The sequence below is a fragment of the Sceloporus undulatus genome, chromosome 6, assembly GCF_019175285.1.
Source record: "Sceloporus undulatus isolate JIND9_A2432 ecotype Alabama chromosome 6, SceUnd_v1.1, whole genome shotgun sequence".
Lineage (NCBI taxonomy): Eukaryota > Metazoa > Chordata > Lepidosauria > Squamata > Phrynosomatidae > Sceloporus > Sceloporus undulatus.
This window is the reverse complement of record NC_056527.1, coordinates 110,662,457-110,677,388: the sequence shown is the minus strand read 5'-3', so window position 1 is coordinate 110,677,388 and position 14,932 is coordinate 110,662,457. Positions and strand designations below refer to the sequence as shown.

The following is a 14,932-nucleotide window of genomic DNA, read 5'->3' as shown; positions in this document are numbered from 1 at the left end:
GCCAGAAGTAAACACAGATAGCATGCACTAGCAGATATTACAGTGAGAATCAAGTGTGCTTTGCATGCTTTTGAAAAAAAGCAGTTTGATATATGACGGAGTCTTACAGGGTGGCAACAAGCTGCTATCTGGTCTCATGTTTGAAGGAAGACATATATTTTCTGCAAATAATCTGTTTCCAGAGATTTTCCATATGTCTGGAATATTGCCCCAATCAACTGTGAATTCAAGTAAGTGAATTTTCTCCCTGATGTGATGGTGAGGGACATAAAACTAGTCTCTTAGACTCAGACTTGTTTTCTCTAATTGTCTATGGCTTTCAAGCACTTGGCAAATGTGATTATCTACACATTTATTTTCTCAAATTACACTTGTGCAAGGATTTGAAACATTTGGGAGACATAATTCTCTGTTCTCTAATTATCACAATGACTCTGATTCAATTTCACATCCTTTGGGACCCCAACACATCAGATGAAGCAACTAGCAAAAAGGAATAACAGAAAAAGTGACACCAAACACAAGACCTTCTGTTGTGCTGAAGTCTGATTATAAAGAGTCCATGCAAGTCAATGATAGCTGTGACAACTTAATTTCAGACTGTCAGAGAGCCCTGTCTCTATCTCCTCTTAGGAGTTTTCCTGTATCTCCATCCTGTTTGTTCTCAGGCACTGTGTAAACAAATATCCAGCAGCTAACTGATGTTGGCATTCAAAGCAGTTTGTTTACTTCTTCCCTTCCTCCCCTCATTTCATACATTTCAGACTTTGACCTCCACAAGCAGTTGGAAGATAAAAAATCAGCAAAACATCCTTGGTTCCAAAAAAGAAATTATCATTGGGGAATTTGTGTCAGTTGCATTTCCTGAAATACCTTGGCTCACCTTTAGGGAGCAATTGGACTCCTCTGCAACAGCCTGGTAAGTAATTCCTTAAAACAAGATCTGGGGTGCATTAGAGTTTTGACATATTCTTTAATTATTCAATCAAATCTGGTTTGAAAGTGCCATTGGAATATACCATTACAGAGTCAGGTCTGCAGGTAAGACTTTCATCTCATACTAAATACATTGGCCAGGAACTCGCTTGAACCTGATGAAGCATAATGTTCCAAAAGGTGTAATTGTATTTCCTTTCCAACTGCCTCCTTCCCAACTAGTCCTCTCTAGCTAAATGCGGCTCTCCAAGGACCCCCAGGAGGTCCAGAGGATGCCTGCTTCTCTGTTCTGCCAGCTACAGGAGCACAGAATGCTATTTGGCCAGCCTTGCCCTCCTCCAGGCATTAAATGGCGGTGGAGGGTGCTTAGTCTGTGAGGCTATAGATGGAAAGCACAATGGTGCTGAATTCTTCCATTCACAGCAACCAGAGAGAGGGAGGCAGGGAGGGACCATAATTTGCCATTACCTCTGTGCCTTTCTATAATAGTGTTCCAGCCACTGATTTCCAATGAGTTCCATACAAACATTCAACCAACGGTGATCATGTGTACCATGGGCATGTGTAGGTCACACAAAGTACTAAATAATCATTTAGGTACAAACCCACATTAAGCCTTCAAGAATTAAGAGAAAAATGAGAATAGGCCAATTTTAGCAGTTCAAAGAAAATGAGTTTCATAAAGCTGAGGTGATGTCATTTTCCTAGACACTAGACACTCCCACACCAAACCTCGTCATTTTGCTTAATTTAGGCATGGTACAGACCATGCAAAAGCACTGTGCTGGCACTGATTTTAGGGTTAGGGACCTCGCGGCAACTGCACAGTCCCTAACCCTAATACATGCCAGTGGCACAATAATGGTGACATCCTGTGTACACAGGTGCCGCCGTGATGATGTAACAGACACATACTATCTGCATGTCGCAGATATATGAAACAAAAGAAACTTTAAAAAGTAAAATAAGAATGTTGAAACAAGCTCAAGCAAGAACCAAACGAACTGAATAATATGCCAAAGGAAAGGGGAGGGAGGGGTGTATAATTTGAAAATCATACAGGATATTGCAGAAATATATTGTTAAGCGAACACTAAAGAAAGAAACAAAGATGTAAATATAAGCAATGTATATATATATATATATATATATATATATATAAAATGGAAATTTGTAATAAAAATAAAACAAAAACAAAATAGCGTACTGTACAATGTCATGATTTATACTATGAAAGCAATGAATTTTGTGTTTTTCCTTTGTCACAAGATCAGTTTCTTGCAGTTGAAACAGATGCATTTGATTTAATTCGATGCAATCCGTTATGACAACACAAAAGACTTCAGAAATATTTGTCATTCATAAGAATATAAGACTAATTGAAACTCTTATTGCAGGATGATACCTAGAAACTACCAGCTTGTCCTTGCTTTTGCTTTTGCCATTCATGAGATCAACAAGAATGAAAAGCTGTTGCCCAATATCACACTGGGATCAAAGATCTATGACAATGTTTTTAATCCTAAAAGAGCCTTTGGGGCCACTCTGGATCTTCTCTTCACGGGACAGGGAAGAAAAACAAACTACAAATGTGACACAGAGAAGAATCTAATGGCTGTCATTGGTGGGCTCACCTCTGAAAACTCCATCCAGATGGCCAACATCTTAAACACGTATAAGATTCCACAGGTATCATGGTTCACACATATTCCTCAGTGACAGGTTCAGGGGTGTTGAGGTCCTTGAATTATTGACCTATAGAGATTTAATAGACAGTTTTATAGAGCTAAAAACTGTAATCTAGAGGGGAGCTTACACACACACACACACACACACACACACACACACACACAGTAATTCAACCTGTACCTGAATTAAATAGTAAAAAAATATTGCTTTTACTTTTTTATGTCCATTTCTTCAGAGAGTTTCTTGGATGAGAGGAATGAATTTATGTAGAATGTCCACAAAAGATGAAACATTCCCCACAAAATGGCACTCAAAGTGTTTATATGTGCTCTTAAAATGTAAATAAACAAATAATGAGAAAATGTGCCCAGTTATGCCAAAACAAAGGACATTTTTCATTATTAATTTGATTTTCATTTTATTAATTTGACTGAGCACAGGCAAAAGGACAGTCAACCTTTGTCACACAGTCAAGAAAATAGCGCACTCAAGCACAAATTGATCTGTTCAGGTGACACACACTGGTGCTGTCACTACTGTATGACATTATTGCTTTTTTGGGGCAATGCACTGGGGCCAGGTGGAAGGGTCACTGAGTAGAGGTGACCAGGTTGCATAGCTTGCCTTGACGCCACTAGATTAGATTGTTATCCACAGTCCAAAACACATTGCAGAAATAATGCAGTTTGAGACTGCTTTAACTATGGAGTTTACTGCATGAACTTTAAAAGCATTTTAAACCTCCTGGGCTGAAGCCAGGATGTGGGATGGAGGTAGGGATTATTGCATGCTAAATCGCTGCCTAATCGCAGCCCACCATCAGCCCGGGTCCAAGCCAGGCCCCGGCCATGCTCCACCAGCACTTTTTCAAAGTCAGAAGTTTTCATTCTTGCGATAAACCCCTACCCTGGCATAATGCTAGTGAATTCTGGGAACTGTAGTTTTGTGAAATATTTATCCATCTCTGTCAGAGAGCTCTGGTGCCACAAAGGATTAAACAAATTACAATTAAAATTAATTTAAAATGAAGGCCAGGGTATTAATACTTTAAATAAATAAATAAATAAACATTTTGGGATTTTCTCCATTCCTAGCTCAGTTATGCCACTTTTGACCCTGCACTGAGTGATAAAACAGAGTTTCCTTCTTTGTTCTGGATGGCTCCAAACGAAAGTGCTCAGTATATTGGAATCATTCAGCTCCTAAATTACTTTGGGTGGAACTGGATTGACCTCCTTATCCCAGACAATGACAATGGAGAAAGGTTTCTTCGAACTTTCAGTACAACTGTAATTGAAAATAGTATTTGTATTTCTTCGATTCACTCCATGCCCATAGTGACACATTATACATCAAACGAAGTTCTTCAGAAATCTCTTACTAGAACTGCATCAATGCTCTGGTCCAAGATGATTAATGTGATTCTAGTCTATGGTGATGTCCAGTCTATGGAGAGTTTACGAATAATTATTGAAAATTTTGAATTTCTTCTTCAGCAGCTGCCAAAAAGCGTTTGGATCATAAGTGCACAATGGGATGTCACAGCTGGAATCTCTGTTGAAAGATTCGCAGCAAAATCCTTTAATGGCTCCTTGTCTTTTTCCTTCCACACCAATGTGGTACCAGGATTTCAGCACTTTCTGGAAAACTTAAATCCTTATCAGACTAATCTTTATTTTATTCATGAGTTCTGGTTCAGTGCATTTCTCTGTTCATTTCCGCAATTTAACATGCATTTACCAAACACGGGCAACTGCACTGGGCAGGAGAAGCTGGAGAGTCTTTCTGGAACAATATTTGAAATGGAAATGTCTGGCCAGAGCTACAGTATTTACAATGCAGTCTATGCTGTAGCACATGCCCTCCATGCCATGCACTCATTCAGAGCCAAGCAAAGAGCGATGGGAAATGGAGACAGATGGAACCTTCAGAAAGCCCAACCATGGATGGTGCGTAACAGTTTCTATCCATGTGGCTACACTCAGATGTAACTGTACTGATTAATTTTGTTTAAAAATAATCATAGTGAAATTATTATTATTTCCTTTTTAAAGATAAATGGGACTCATTTTAAGCAACGTTTGGACCAGTATATTACTTTATTGTAACATATGGCCCTCCAGCTATTGTTGGACTACAAGCCCCAGCATCTAGTAACTGGTGCAGCCTTTGTTGAGAAATGCTGAGAGTGGCAGTCCAATTTCATCCAGATCATGGAAGCTGTGCTACCTGAAGGCACAAACACACACACATTGCAATCTCTGCAGCCTCTAGAACGTGAACTATAGTATCTGACCTTTTGCCTCATCAGGTCATCTTGTAATCTCCTTCACAGAAACATCAACCCTTTCTTGCTATCCATATTAATCTTCATTCCTCCATCTTTGATGACACTAGTGTCTATAGCTGAATTTATTCCACAGTCCAATATCAGTTCCTTCATTACTTGTCTCTTCCATGACTTGCCTGGTTTGCTGGTTGATTAAAATCTTCCAGCACTTCTTTCATCATCCATCTATTATCATCCTTAAACTGTAAACTCTTTATGTTCTTTATGTCTGTAAACATCTTCTTCATCAGCATTCTCACCAAATTAAACTCATACCAAATCATCTGACTCATACCCATCATTTCAGATGCCTATTCTCAGTTCATACAGACCATTTTGACAGCTAAATATTTCCCCTTTAACTGCAATGAACACTTATCCATGAGATGCCACTGTTTCATTCATTCAACTGGCTGGTCCTCTAGCTTAAACTCTCATATTAGCTGGAACTTACATATCAATTCATCAGCTTTCTCTTCCTCTCTGAAGATGAAGAAGATGGTTTTGATGTGATCACAAGTAAAGAAACAGTTCTCTCCTTTAACCACCACATTAAGTTGTTGTGCAACAAAATTAAATCCAAATATAATTGCCTTTAGTGGATAGTAAATTCAGGTTTTATTTTCCACTTTTTTTCAACAATTAAATGCTCCTTGTATTTTACATGCCATAATAATGTTTCCCACTATGTTACTCACTTTATGTTCATAGAAGTTACTTGTCCCAATTTGTCAGCAAGCTCCTTAATTTCTATTTCTTCTAGATTGTGCTTATGGGGGAGTTAAGAAAGTTGAATGGTCTCCACTACAAGCCTTGAGTGCAGTAGGGCATGTTGTTTCCTCTTAGTCCTCTCCACTCTTCCCATATCCAAACTACTGAAGAAGTGTGTTAGGATGCCCTCAATGGGATCCAGACTCATGTGTGGTTTGTCTTTGAGTTTCCCATACCAGGGAAGCAATTGTCACTGGTTACATGGTCTCTAGCTAGAATCTGCCACTTTCAGTGCTTCCCCACTCCATGGAGCTTCTTTGGAAGGCTGCTTTACGAAGCCATCATCAACCTGGAAGTTCTCAGGTTTTGAAATCTTAACATGTTCAGAATACAGAAAATGTTCTTAATTGAAGGACTAATAAGAAGAGAAATAGGTCACAAGGCAGCAAACTAAAATAATTAAGTATCAATCCCATTTTCATTATTTCCTTCTATTTGCCACCAATTTCTCCTCTAATTCAGCTGCTTCCATTTCTGAGAAACATCCACTTTAACAACAGTGCTGGAGAAGAAATATTTTTTGATGCAAACGGTGACCTAATATCTGGCTATGATGTGATCAACTTGGTCACATACCCTAATAAATCTTTTCAGAAGGTTCAGGTAGGAAGAATGGACCCTCAGAATTCTTCAGGCAAAAGATTCACCATTAATGGAAGTGCAATCACTTGGAATCCAAAATTTATCCAGGTAAGAAACAGACACATGGAGATGCTAATTCTAAAGTTCTTGGAAGTCTGGTGCTAGGGATGAAATTGTGGAGGTCTGGAGAGGAAACTGGGGATAAGTGTGCTAGTTAATCAGGGACTGAGTCAAAAATCATCTCAAATCTCCCCAGTGAATGCTGGAGTCCTCTTGCATCTTGAATTAATGGTCTACTTTTCAACATCCATTTCGTTCACCAGCTTGGTATATAGATATTTCAGGGGGGAAACCTGACTTGTGGTATGTAAAAGAACAGTTTCCATCACAGGTTTCCTAGGTTCTGGATTTTCTACAGTCCAGTTCAGTCAAGATACTTGTTCTCCTAACGGTGCAAATAGGAAATGAACAAGTTTGCCCTTCTTTGGATTCCATTTTGAGTTTAGTGAGAAACAGGTAGTTCAGCTCTGTCATAATATTTAACAGACATCAGAAGAAACTTTGTCAAACCAGGCGTGAGAAAACATTTTGGCATGAAGAGTGAAGAAGCAGAAATATCAATGATATCAATGATGAGAAGCAAATCTGTTCATCCTAAATATTCCTCTTTGTGCCTTATATTAGACTCCCCCTGATTCCAGATGTGTTGAGAGCTGCCAGTCTGGCTACTGCAAGATTGTCCAAGAGGGGAAACAAGAATGTTGCTATTACTGTATTCAATGTGCCGAGGGAAGTATTTCAACAGACATTGGTAAGAAAAAGAATATAGAGTTAGGTGGCAGCGATGGGTAATCCAGTCTTTCCCTCAACTGGTGCCTACTCCATGTTGATTCTTTGTATAGGAAATCTACAAACTAAAGAGATGTACTGAATGGTATTGCCTTGGGTTCATCTATACTGTAGAAATAATCCTGTTTGATACAAGTTTAACTGCTGTGGCGCAGGTTTAGACTCAGAGGAAGGTTGAGTAAATATTGAAGGAAGGAATATCAACAACAAGCTGTACTCCATCCCATGGAATTCTGGGATTTGTAGTTTTCAAAGGTCTTTAGCCTTCCCTGCCAAAGAGTGCTCATGCCCCCAAGAAACTACAAATCTCAGGATTCAGTAGGATGGAGCCATAGCACTGACAGTGGTGTCAAACTGCATTATTTGTAAAGTGTAAAGGAACACATTGACACAAGTTTAGCTGTACACATAAAGTTTAAAGTAACATTATATACATTTTACATTAGGATTTTTTTCCTTTTCCCATGCTTCTGTGTACTCTGCAGAAAGAGTAAATCAATGATGTTTTAATGCCAAAAGGGGAAACTAAAAATAATAATTTTCCATACCTTTCTCCTTTCTTCTCCACATCAGAGCATTTCTCATTTACCCAGGGCAAAAAAGAAAAGAAAAGAAAAAAAAAGATGTAATTGGATTCACTTGTTTTATATATATGCAGAAGAGAAAAAACTTGGTAAATATGATCCCAATTACACTGAAGATATTTGCATATTCTAGAAATACTAAGACCATGCTTATGAATTCCAGATGCAACGAAATGTGAGAAGTGCCCAGACAATCAGTATCCAAATAAGAAAAGGAATCAGTGCATCCCCAAAAGGAGCACCTACTTATCCTACGAAGAACCTTTGGGGGCCATTTTAACTTCTTGTGCCCTATTGTTTTCTGCAATCTCAGTTGTGGTGATGTGGATCTTCATTTATCACTGGAATACAGCCATTGTCAAAGCCAACAATGGGACAATCACCTGTACTTTGCTCTTCTCCCTACTGCTTTGTTTTTTGTGTTCATTCCTCTTCCTTGGTAGGCCTGGAAAAGTGTCCTGCACTCTACGGCAAACAGTGTTTGGTATCCTTTTTACCATTGTGGTTTCATGTGTCTTGGCTAAAACAATTACTGTGATATTGGCCTTCAGGGCCACTAAACCAGGATGTAAAATAAGGAAATGGGTAGGGATGAAACTGGGATTATCAGTCATTATTTTCTGCTCTCTGATTCAAATTGGTATATGTGTGGCATGGCTCGCAGTCTCCCCACCATTCCCAGAGTCTGACACATACTCACAGGTGGATCAGATCATGCTGCAATGCAATGAGGGCTCTGATACTATGTTTTACCTTGTCCTGGGTTACATGTGGCTTCTGGCCATCATCAGCTTCATTGTGGCCTTCTTTGCTAGGCAGTTGCCAGATAGCTTTAATGAAGCCAAGCTGATCACCTTCAGCATGTTGATCTTTTGCTGTGTTTGGGTGTCCTTTGTTCCAAGCTATCTCAGCACCAAAGGGAAATATATGGTGGCCGTGGAAATCTGCTCCATTTTAGCCTCTAGTTTTGGTTTTCTTGGTTTCTTCTTCCTTCCCAAATGTTATATTATTTTAGCAAAACCTGAACTGAACACAAGAAAGCAGCTGGTCAGTAAAAAATGGTGACACTGTGGAGAAAGTTTTTATGCTTTCTCCAGGTGAGTTAGCAAGTATAAAGGGACACATATGGCTATGCAACATCAGAGTATGACCAAGATGGCAAAAACTATTAATGAGGAAGAACACACAAACAAGGAGTGGCTGTAACAGTTTGCTTTTGTTTGAGGAGCTTATTACTTGGGCTTGGGTTGAAGCCTCGCTCAGCCAGCACTTTTTCAAAGTCGGGGAGCTTCCGACTTAAAAAATCAGCTGGCTTCAACCTGGGATGCATCCAAGCAGTGGCATCCCATCTAGACTGGTGGTAATTTAGGTAGGCTAACATCTGAGTACATCCTGGATCCAGAACTGAAGCCAGAAGAGGTAAGCTGGCTTATTTGCCCAAGTGATAAGCTCCTGAGCCTACAGGGAAGGGCAATATTCTGCCTCTCCTCATCCCCAAATTGAATGCAGACTACTTTTGCAGTTTGAACTCAGTTTGCAGCCAGTTTAAATACATCATACTTTGCTCTGAATCTCCCTGGAAAATTTTGAGCCCATCATTCTAATGCAGGTGACTGTTTGAAATGTGTCCCGGTCTGCCACCCAGTGTGTCTGCTTCTTCCTCTAGTGGTTTAGGCTGAGGTCAGAATGAGTTACCCAGCTATGTGATCAAGGCTGGACACTCATTCTGATCTCAGAATGAAGTAACCCATAGCGGCATTAGGACAAATGGCCTTTGCAATGAGGGTCAGAGCTGCTTTGGAACCAGAATACTGCAGGTTGCCCCATACCAGGAAATAACTAGCTAAACTCAATTAAATTATCAATTAATTATGTTTTTTTAAATGAAAGGGAGATCAAACTTAATTTTTTAACTGAACAGCTTATCGCTCAGCATTTTAAAGTGGTTCCAGCCTCCTGGGCTGGAGCCAAGACATGGGATGGAGGCGAGGATTATCACTCACTAAATCACTAAACCAAACCACCAGTTGCCATCAGCCCAGATAATTTGTGATTTGTAAATATTTGTAAATATTTGCAAACCCATACTATGTGTTCAGGAATAAAGAGACTGGAGCAGTTTAGGCAGGTCAAAGAAAATGAACTTGGTGAACCTAGAAAGATTTCTTTGTCATGTATATTTGTTTCCCCAACACCACCCAGGTTATTTTAAATTTATACATTTCTAAGGTGTTGGAACGAGTTGTCTATTCACGCTGTCTTGAGTTTCTTGAAACCAACTCCATTCTGGAATCCTTCCAGTCTGGTTTTCGCCCACGGCACTCCACAGAGACGGCCCTTACTAAGATTTCGAATGATCTTTTGCGGGCCAAGGCAAATGGCCTTTATTCTATCCTTGTCCTTCTTGATCTGTCTGCGGCCTTCGACACCGTGGACCACTGTCTCCTAATAGATGTACTCTCTGACCTTGGTTTCTCGGGCCTTGTTCTCAATTGGTTCACATCTTACTTGTCAGATCGATCTTTTTCAGTGGTCTCGGGTGGTCAGACCTCGTCTTCTGTCCCCTTATCTGTTGGAGTTCCTCAGGGCTCTGTTTTGGGTCCCCTTCTGTTCTCTTTATACACACTCTCCCTTGGCAAACTTATCAGTTCTTTTGGTTTCTCCTACCATCTGTACGCCGATGATACCCAGCTGTACCTTTCAATCCCTAATCTTTTGCCAGAGCTAGAGCAGCAAGTGTCATCCTGTTTAACAGCTGTCTCCCACTGGATGCACCATCGGCGTCTGAAGCTGAATATGTCCAAGACCGAGCTTCTTGTTTTCCCTCCTAAGTCCACCCTTCGCTACTCCTTTTCTATTTCTGTCAATAACATCTCTATCCAGCCAGTCCAGAAGCTCGCAGTCTTGGTTTCATCTTTGACTCCTCCTTATCATTTATCCCTCAGATCCAGACTACAGCCAAAGTCTGTTGATTTTTTCTCTATAATATTGCCAAAATCCGTCCATATCTCTCAGCTTCTACCGCAAAGACACTGGTCCATGCCCTAGTGGTCTCACGACTAGACTACTGTAACCTCCTCTTGGCAGGGCTTCCCCTCTCTCATCTCCACCCATTAATTTCTGTTCAGCATTCAGCTGCACGCATTATTTCACTCGCTCGCCGTTATGATCATGTCTCCCCTCTGTTGTCTTCCCTTCACTGGCTCCCTTTTCCTTTCCGCATCAGGTACAAATTTCTGCTACTCACCTTTAAAGCCCTGCATGGTCTGGCCCCTCTTTATTTAACTGATCTTCTTTCTCCCTACATCCCTACTCGCACTCTCCGCTCTAGTAGCCAAAGTCTCCTCTCTCAACCCAGGTTCTTCTCTTCTCCCGGATCCATCCCTTCTCTCTTGCTGCCCCTCATTCCTGGAACCTTCTTCCTCTGCATACACGGCTCATCACTTCCCTAACCAGCTTTAAGGCTGAGCTGAAAACCATATTGTTTAGGGAAGCGTTCTCAGGGAATTTGTGATTGTCATCTGGCTGGCTGATAATATTTGATGTGATGTGATTTGTTTTCTATTGATGTTTTATTTGTTTTTCTTCTCTATATGTAACTTTATCTCTTCCTCTTTTTAATTGTTACTATCTTAGCGTGTACGCCTTGCGGCAGGCTTTTATATCTCTTTAACTTTTACCGACTTTGTACAGTGCTGTGTATAATTACCAGCGCTCTAGAAATAAAGTTAAAACACTAATAACTAATAAAATACCTCCTCTCGGTACATGGTACAGGAATGCCTGACTTTTCTGGTAACGAAGCAAAGAAATTTCCAGTCATCTTTGGAAGGTTGTTAAACTGTTTGGACCATCCTAATCCCACATAGTAGCCCTCCATATCCATGGATTTTTTTAACCACAGATTCAACCACCCACAGCTTGAAAATATTAAGTGTGTGTGTTTGCATGTGTTTTCCAAAAAGCAAACCACGATTATACTATTTTATATAAGGGACATACTTTTAATATGCCATTGTATTTAATGAGATTTAAACATCTACAGATTTTGGTACCCATGGGGGATCTTGGAATCAACCTGCCAGATGAAGAGGGCCCACTGTATTATTTTTCTAGAGATTTAATCTCCCCCTCCCCTGAATCAGGGTTCCTTGGTTTACTGACATCTACTGCAAATTTATCCACATCATTTCCCATAACCTTTCACCTTCTGTTCTTCTACTGAAAAAACAGAAACAATTATCGATAGACTCCTGAAGCAGAGGTATCATTAGGGGGCTGCGGGAAATGTGGACCATACCAGCTGACACCTGGTGGGGTGGTGCACCTGGAGAGACTGGCACAGACACTGAATGAGCAAGAAAGAGCATTGCATCCCTTTCTCACTTGCCCAGCAACCACACTAGACTTTAAATGGGCCTTCCAGAGGCTTCAATGCCACCCTCTTTAATAATGGCTGCTGCTGGGGGCAGGGGGGATGCCTTCAAGGTCCAGTGTAAGTAGCTGCATGAGACTCTGAAGACTTTCATGGGAGGGAGCTTCCTTTAGGGTCTGATGTAGCCACACCAGAGAGCATCCATGCCAGACCTTAAATAGGTGCTGTGGAGGCTGCAGCGCCACTCCCCCTCCTCAACAGTGGTCAGGGCAGGTGGACAGCCGGGGGGAGGGCAAAGCAGTTCACACCTCTCTACACCTTCAGTGATGCTATTTTTCGGAACCAGTAGATATATTCAACTATTTCAGCATTGTCTTCACTTTTGCCTCCAAGTCAACCTTCCATAGTAGAAGCAGATGAATTTAGCTAGAAGGCATAGGACCTGCTCTCCAAATACAAAGGACTTCAGAATTGTTTGTTTTTGTTGTAAAACTAAATAAACCTTTTACTGAAAGGGCAATTTCAGAAATGTCCAACAGATCCTTGCCTTTATTTTTGCCATTCATGAGATTAACAAGAATGATAAACCCCTACCCAACATTGCACTGGGATCAAAGATCTATGAAAATGCATTTCATCGAATGACAACTTTCTGGGCCACCTTGAATCCTCTCTTCACAGGAGAAGGAAACCTCCCACCCCCAATTACCATTTTGACTCAGGGAAGAGAAGAGAAATAAATTTCTAGTTATGTTTGGAGTGTTCAGGTCATCCTGACCCAAAACAGTATAATACAGTCAGCCTTCCATATCCATGGATTTCTTATCCATATATTCAACCATATTATATATATATATATATATATATATATATTCCAAAAAGCAATCTTTGATTTTGACTTTGTATATTATGCTACTGTATTTAATGGGATTCAAGCTTTGACAGATTTTGGGATCCCTGGGAGTGGAGTGGCCTTAGTCCATACAGGCAATCTTACATTGGCCAGGATACCTGTCTGAAAAACAGACCACTTCGAGTGTATTTACCTAAGCCTGAAGGGAAAGGATACTTCAGGGATTCTGTTGGTATACGGTTCACCCCATTGTCTAACAGACTCCCTAACTGAACTGACACAACTGGTCTCAGAGCTGATGTTGAAGTTAATGCTATTCATGACAAACTTGGCCTATCCCAGGTAGTCTCCAGGCCTACACATTGTGCAGGACATACTCTTGATGTGATCTTTAGTACGGAACAGGTGAATCCATGGGTGGAGGTAATCAATATCACCACATTGTCATGGATGGATCATTTCCTGGTCAAGATTGGGCTGAAGGCTATTGTTCACCTCATCAGGGTGGAGGATCTACTAGAATAGTCTGCCCACGAAGGCTGATGGAGCCTGTTGGATTCCAGAAAGCCATAGAAGGATTAATGGTTGATAATACAGGGATTTTGTCGAGGCCTTGGTTGATACCTGGAACTGTGATCTTACGAAGGCCATAGACACAATTGCTCCCGAGCATCCTTTCCAGTCTGCTTCCAATTGTAAACCCTACTATATGAACGATTTTAGCAATATGAACTGGACTGGACAATGACTAGAGCGCCACTGGCAAAAAACTCAGCTCCTATTGGAGAAGACATGCCATATCGGTTTTCTTCATTCCTATGGAGTGGCAATGCATGCAGCGAAGTAATCTTTCTGCTCTGCACTCCTTGCATCTGCAAACTCTCATCTGGCCGAACTGTTCAGGTTGGTAAGAGATCTAACCCAGATGCCCACTTCCCAATACTCATGATTAGACTCTACTATAGCCTTTTGTGACACATTTAATAACCATTTCGCAGATAAAGTCTCTCAAATAAGAGTCAAATTGGATGCTAGCATTATAACAGAAGTGATAGGTGAGGTGTCCAGCAACTCTGTGAATAATGGTATACTGAATCGGTTTGAGTCTGTGAGTACTGAGAACACAGACAAGCTCCTAGGTAGTGTGAAGAAGACAATTTGCTCTATATGGCTGGTTGTCCAAGGTGGAGATGCAACAATAGTGCTTCTGATGCATTTTGTTAATGCATCTCTTAGGGAGGGCCAGTTTCCACCCTGTTTAAAAGAAGTGGTGAGCCCGCTTCTGAAAACATCCTGCCTAGACCCCTTGGACAGGTATAACTATAAACCAGTCTCACATCTTCCATTTTTTAGTAAGATGATTGAGAGAGCTGTTGCCCCTCACCTCCAAATATCTTGGATGAAACTGATTATCTGGATCCATTTCAAACCGGCTTTAGGACAGAATATGGAGTTGAGACAGCCATGGTTGCCTTAGTGGATGATCTTTGTCTGAGTATTGACAGGGGAAGTGTGACCCTGTTGGTACTTTTGGACTGCTCAGTGGCTTTTGATACCATCGATCATGGCATCCTTCTGGGATGTCTGGGAGGGTTGGGAATTAGGGGCACTGCATTGCAGTGGTTCCAATATTTCCTCTCAGGAAGAATTCAGAAGGTGATGCTCAGGGACAGTTACTCCTCAAAAGAGAGCTTAAATTTGGCATCCCTCAAGGCACCATTCTGTCCCCAGTGTTATTTAATACATATGAAGCCACTGGGAGAGATCATCTGGAGGTATGGGGCAGGGTGTTACCAGTATGCTGATGATACTCAGCGATACTTCTCCATGCCTCAGGGTACAGCATTGACTAAGGATGGCATCTCTCCTCTCAATGACTGTCTTAAGGCAGTAATGGACTGGATGATGAAAAACAGACTGAAATTGAATCCAGACAAGACAGAGGTACTTTTTGTCGGGCCCCC

The 14,932-nt window shown here is 40.9% G+C and overlaps 1 protein-coding gene across 1 annotated transcript; it reads left to right on the top strand.

Annotated features, from left to right (window-relative positions):
- Window positions 1-2,334: 2,334 nt before the first annotated feature.
- Window positions 2,335-8,805, top strand: LOC121933815 (vomeronasal type-2 receptor 26-like). The gene is made up of 5 exons (XM_042473808.1): window positions 2,335-2,625; window positions 3,720-4,574; window positions 6,188-6,415; window positions 6,992-7,118; window positions 7,904-8,805. The coding sequence occupies exons 1-5, from the start codon at window positions 2,335-2,337 to the stop codon at window positions 8,803-8,805; spliced, it is 2,403 nt and encodes an 800-aa protein (XP_042329742.1).
- The last annotated feature ends 6,127 nt before the right edge of the window (window positions 8,806-14,932 follow it).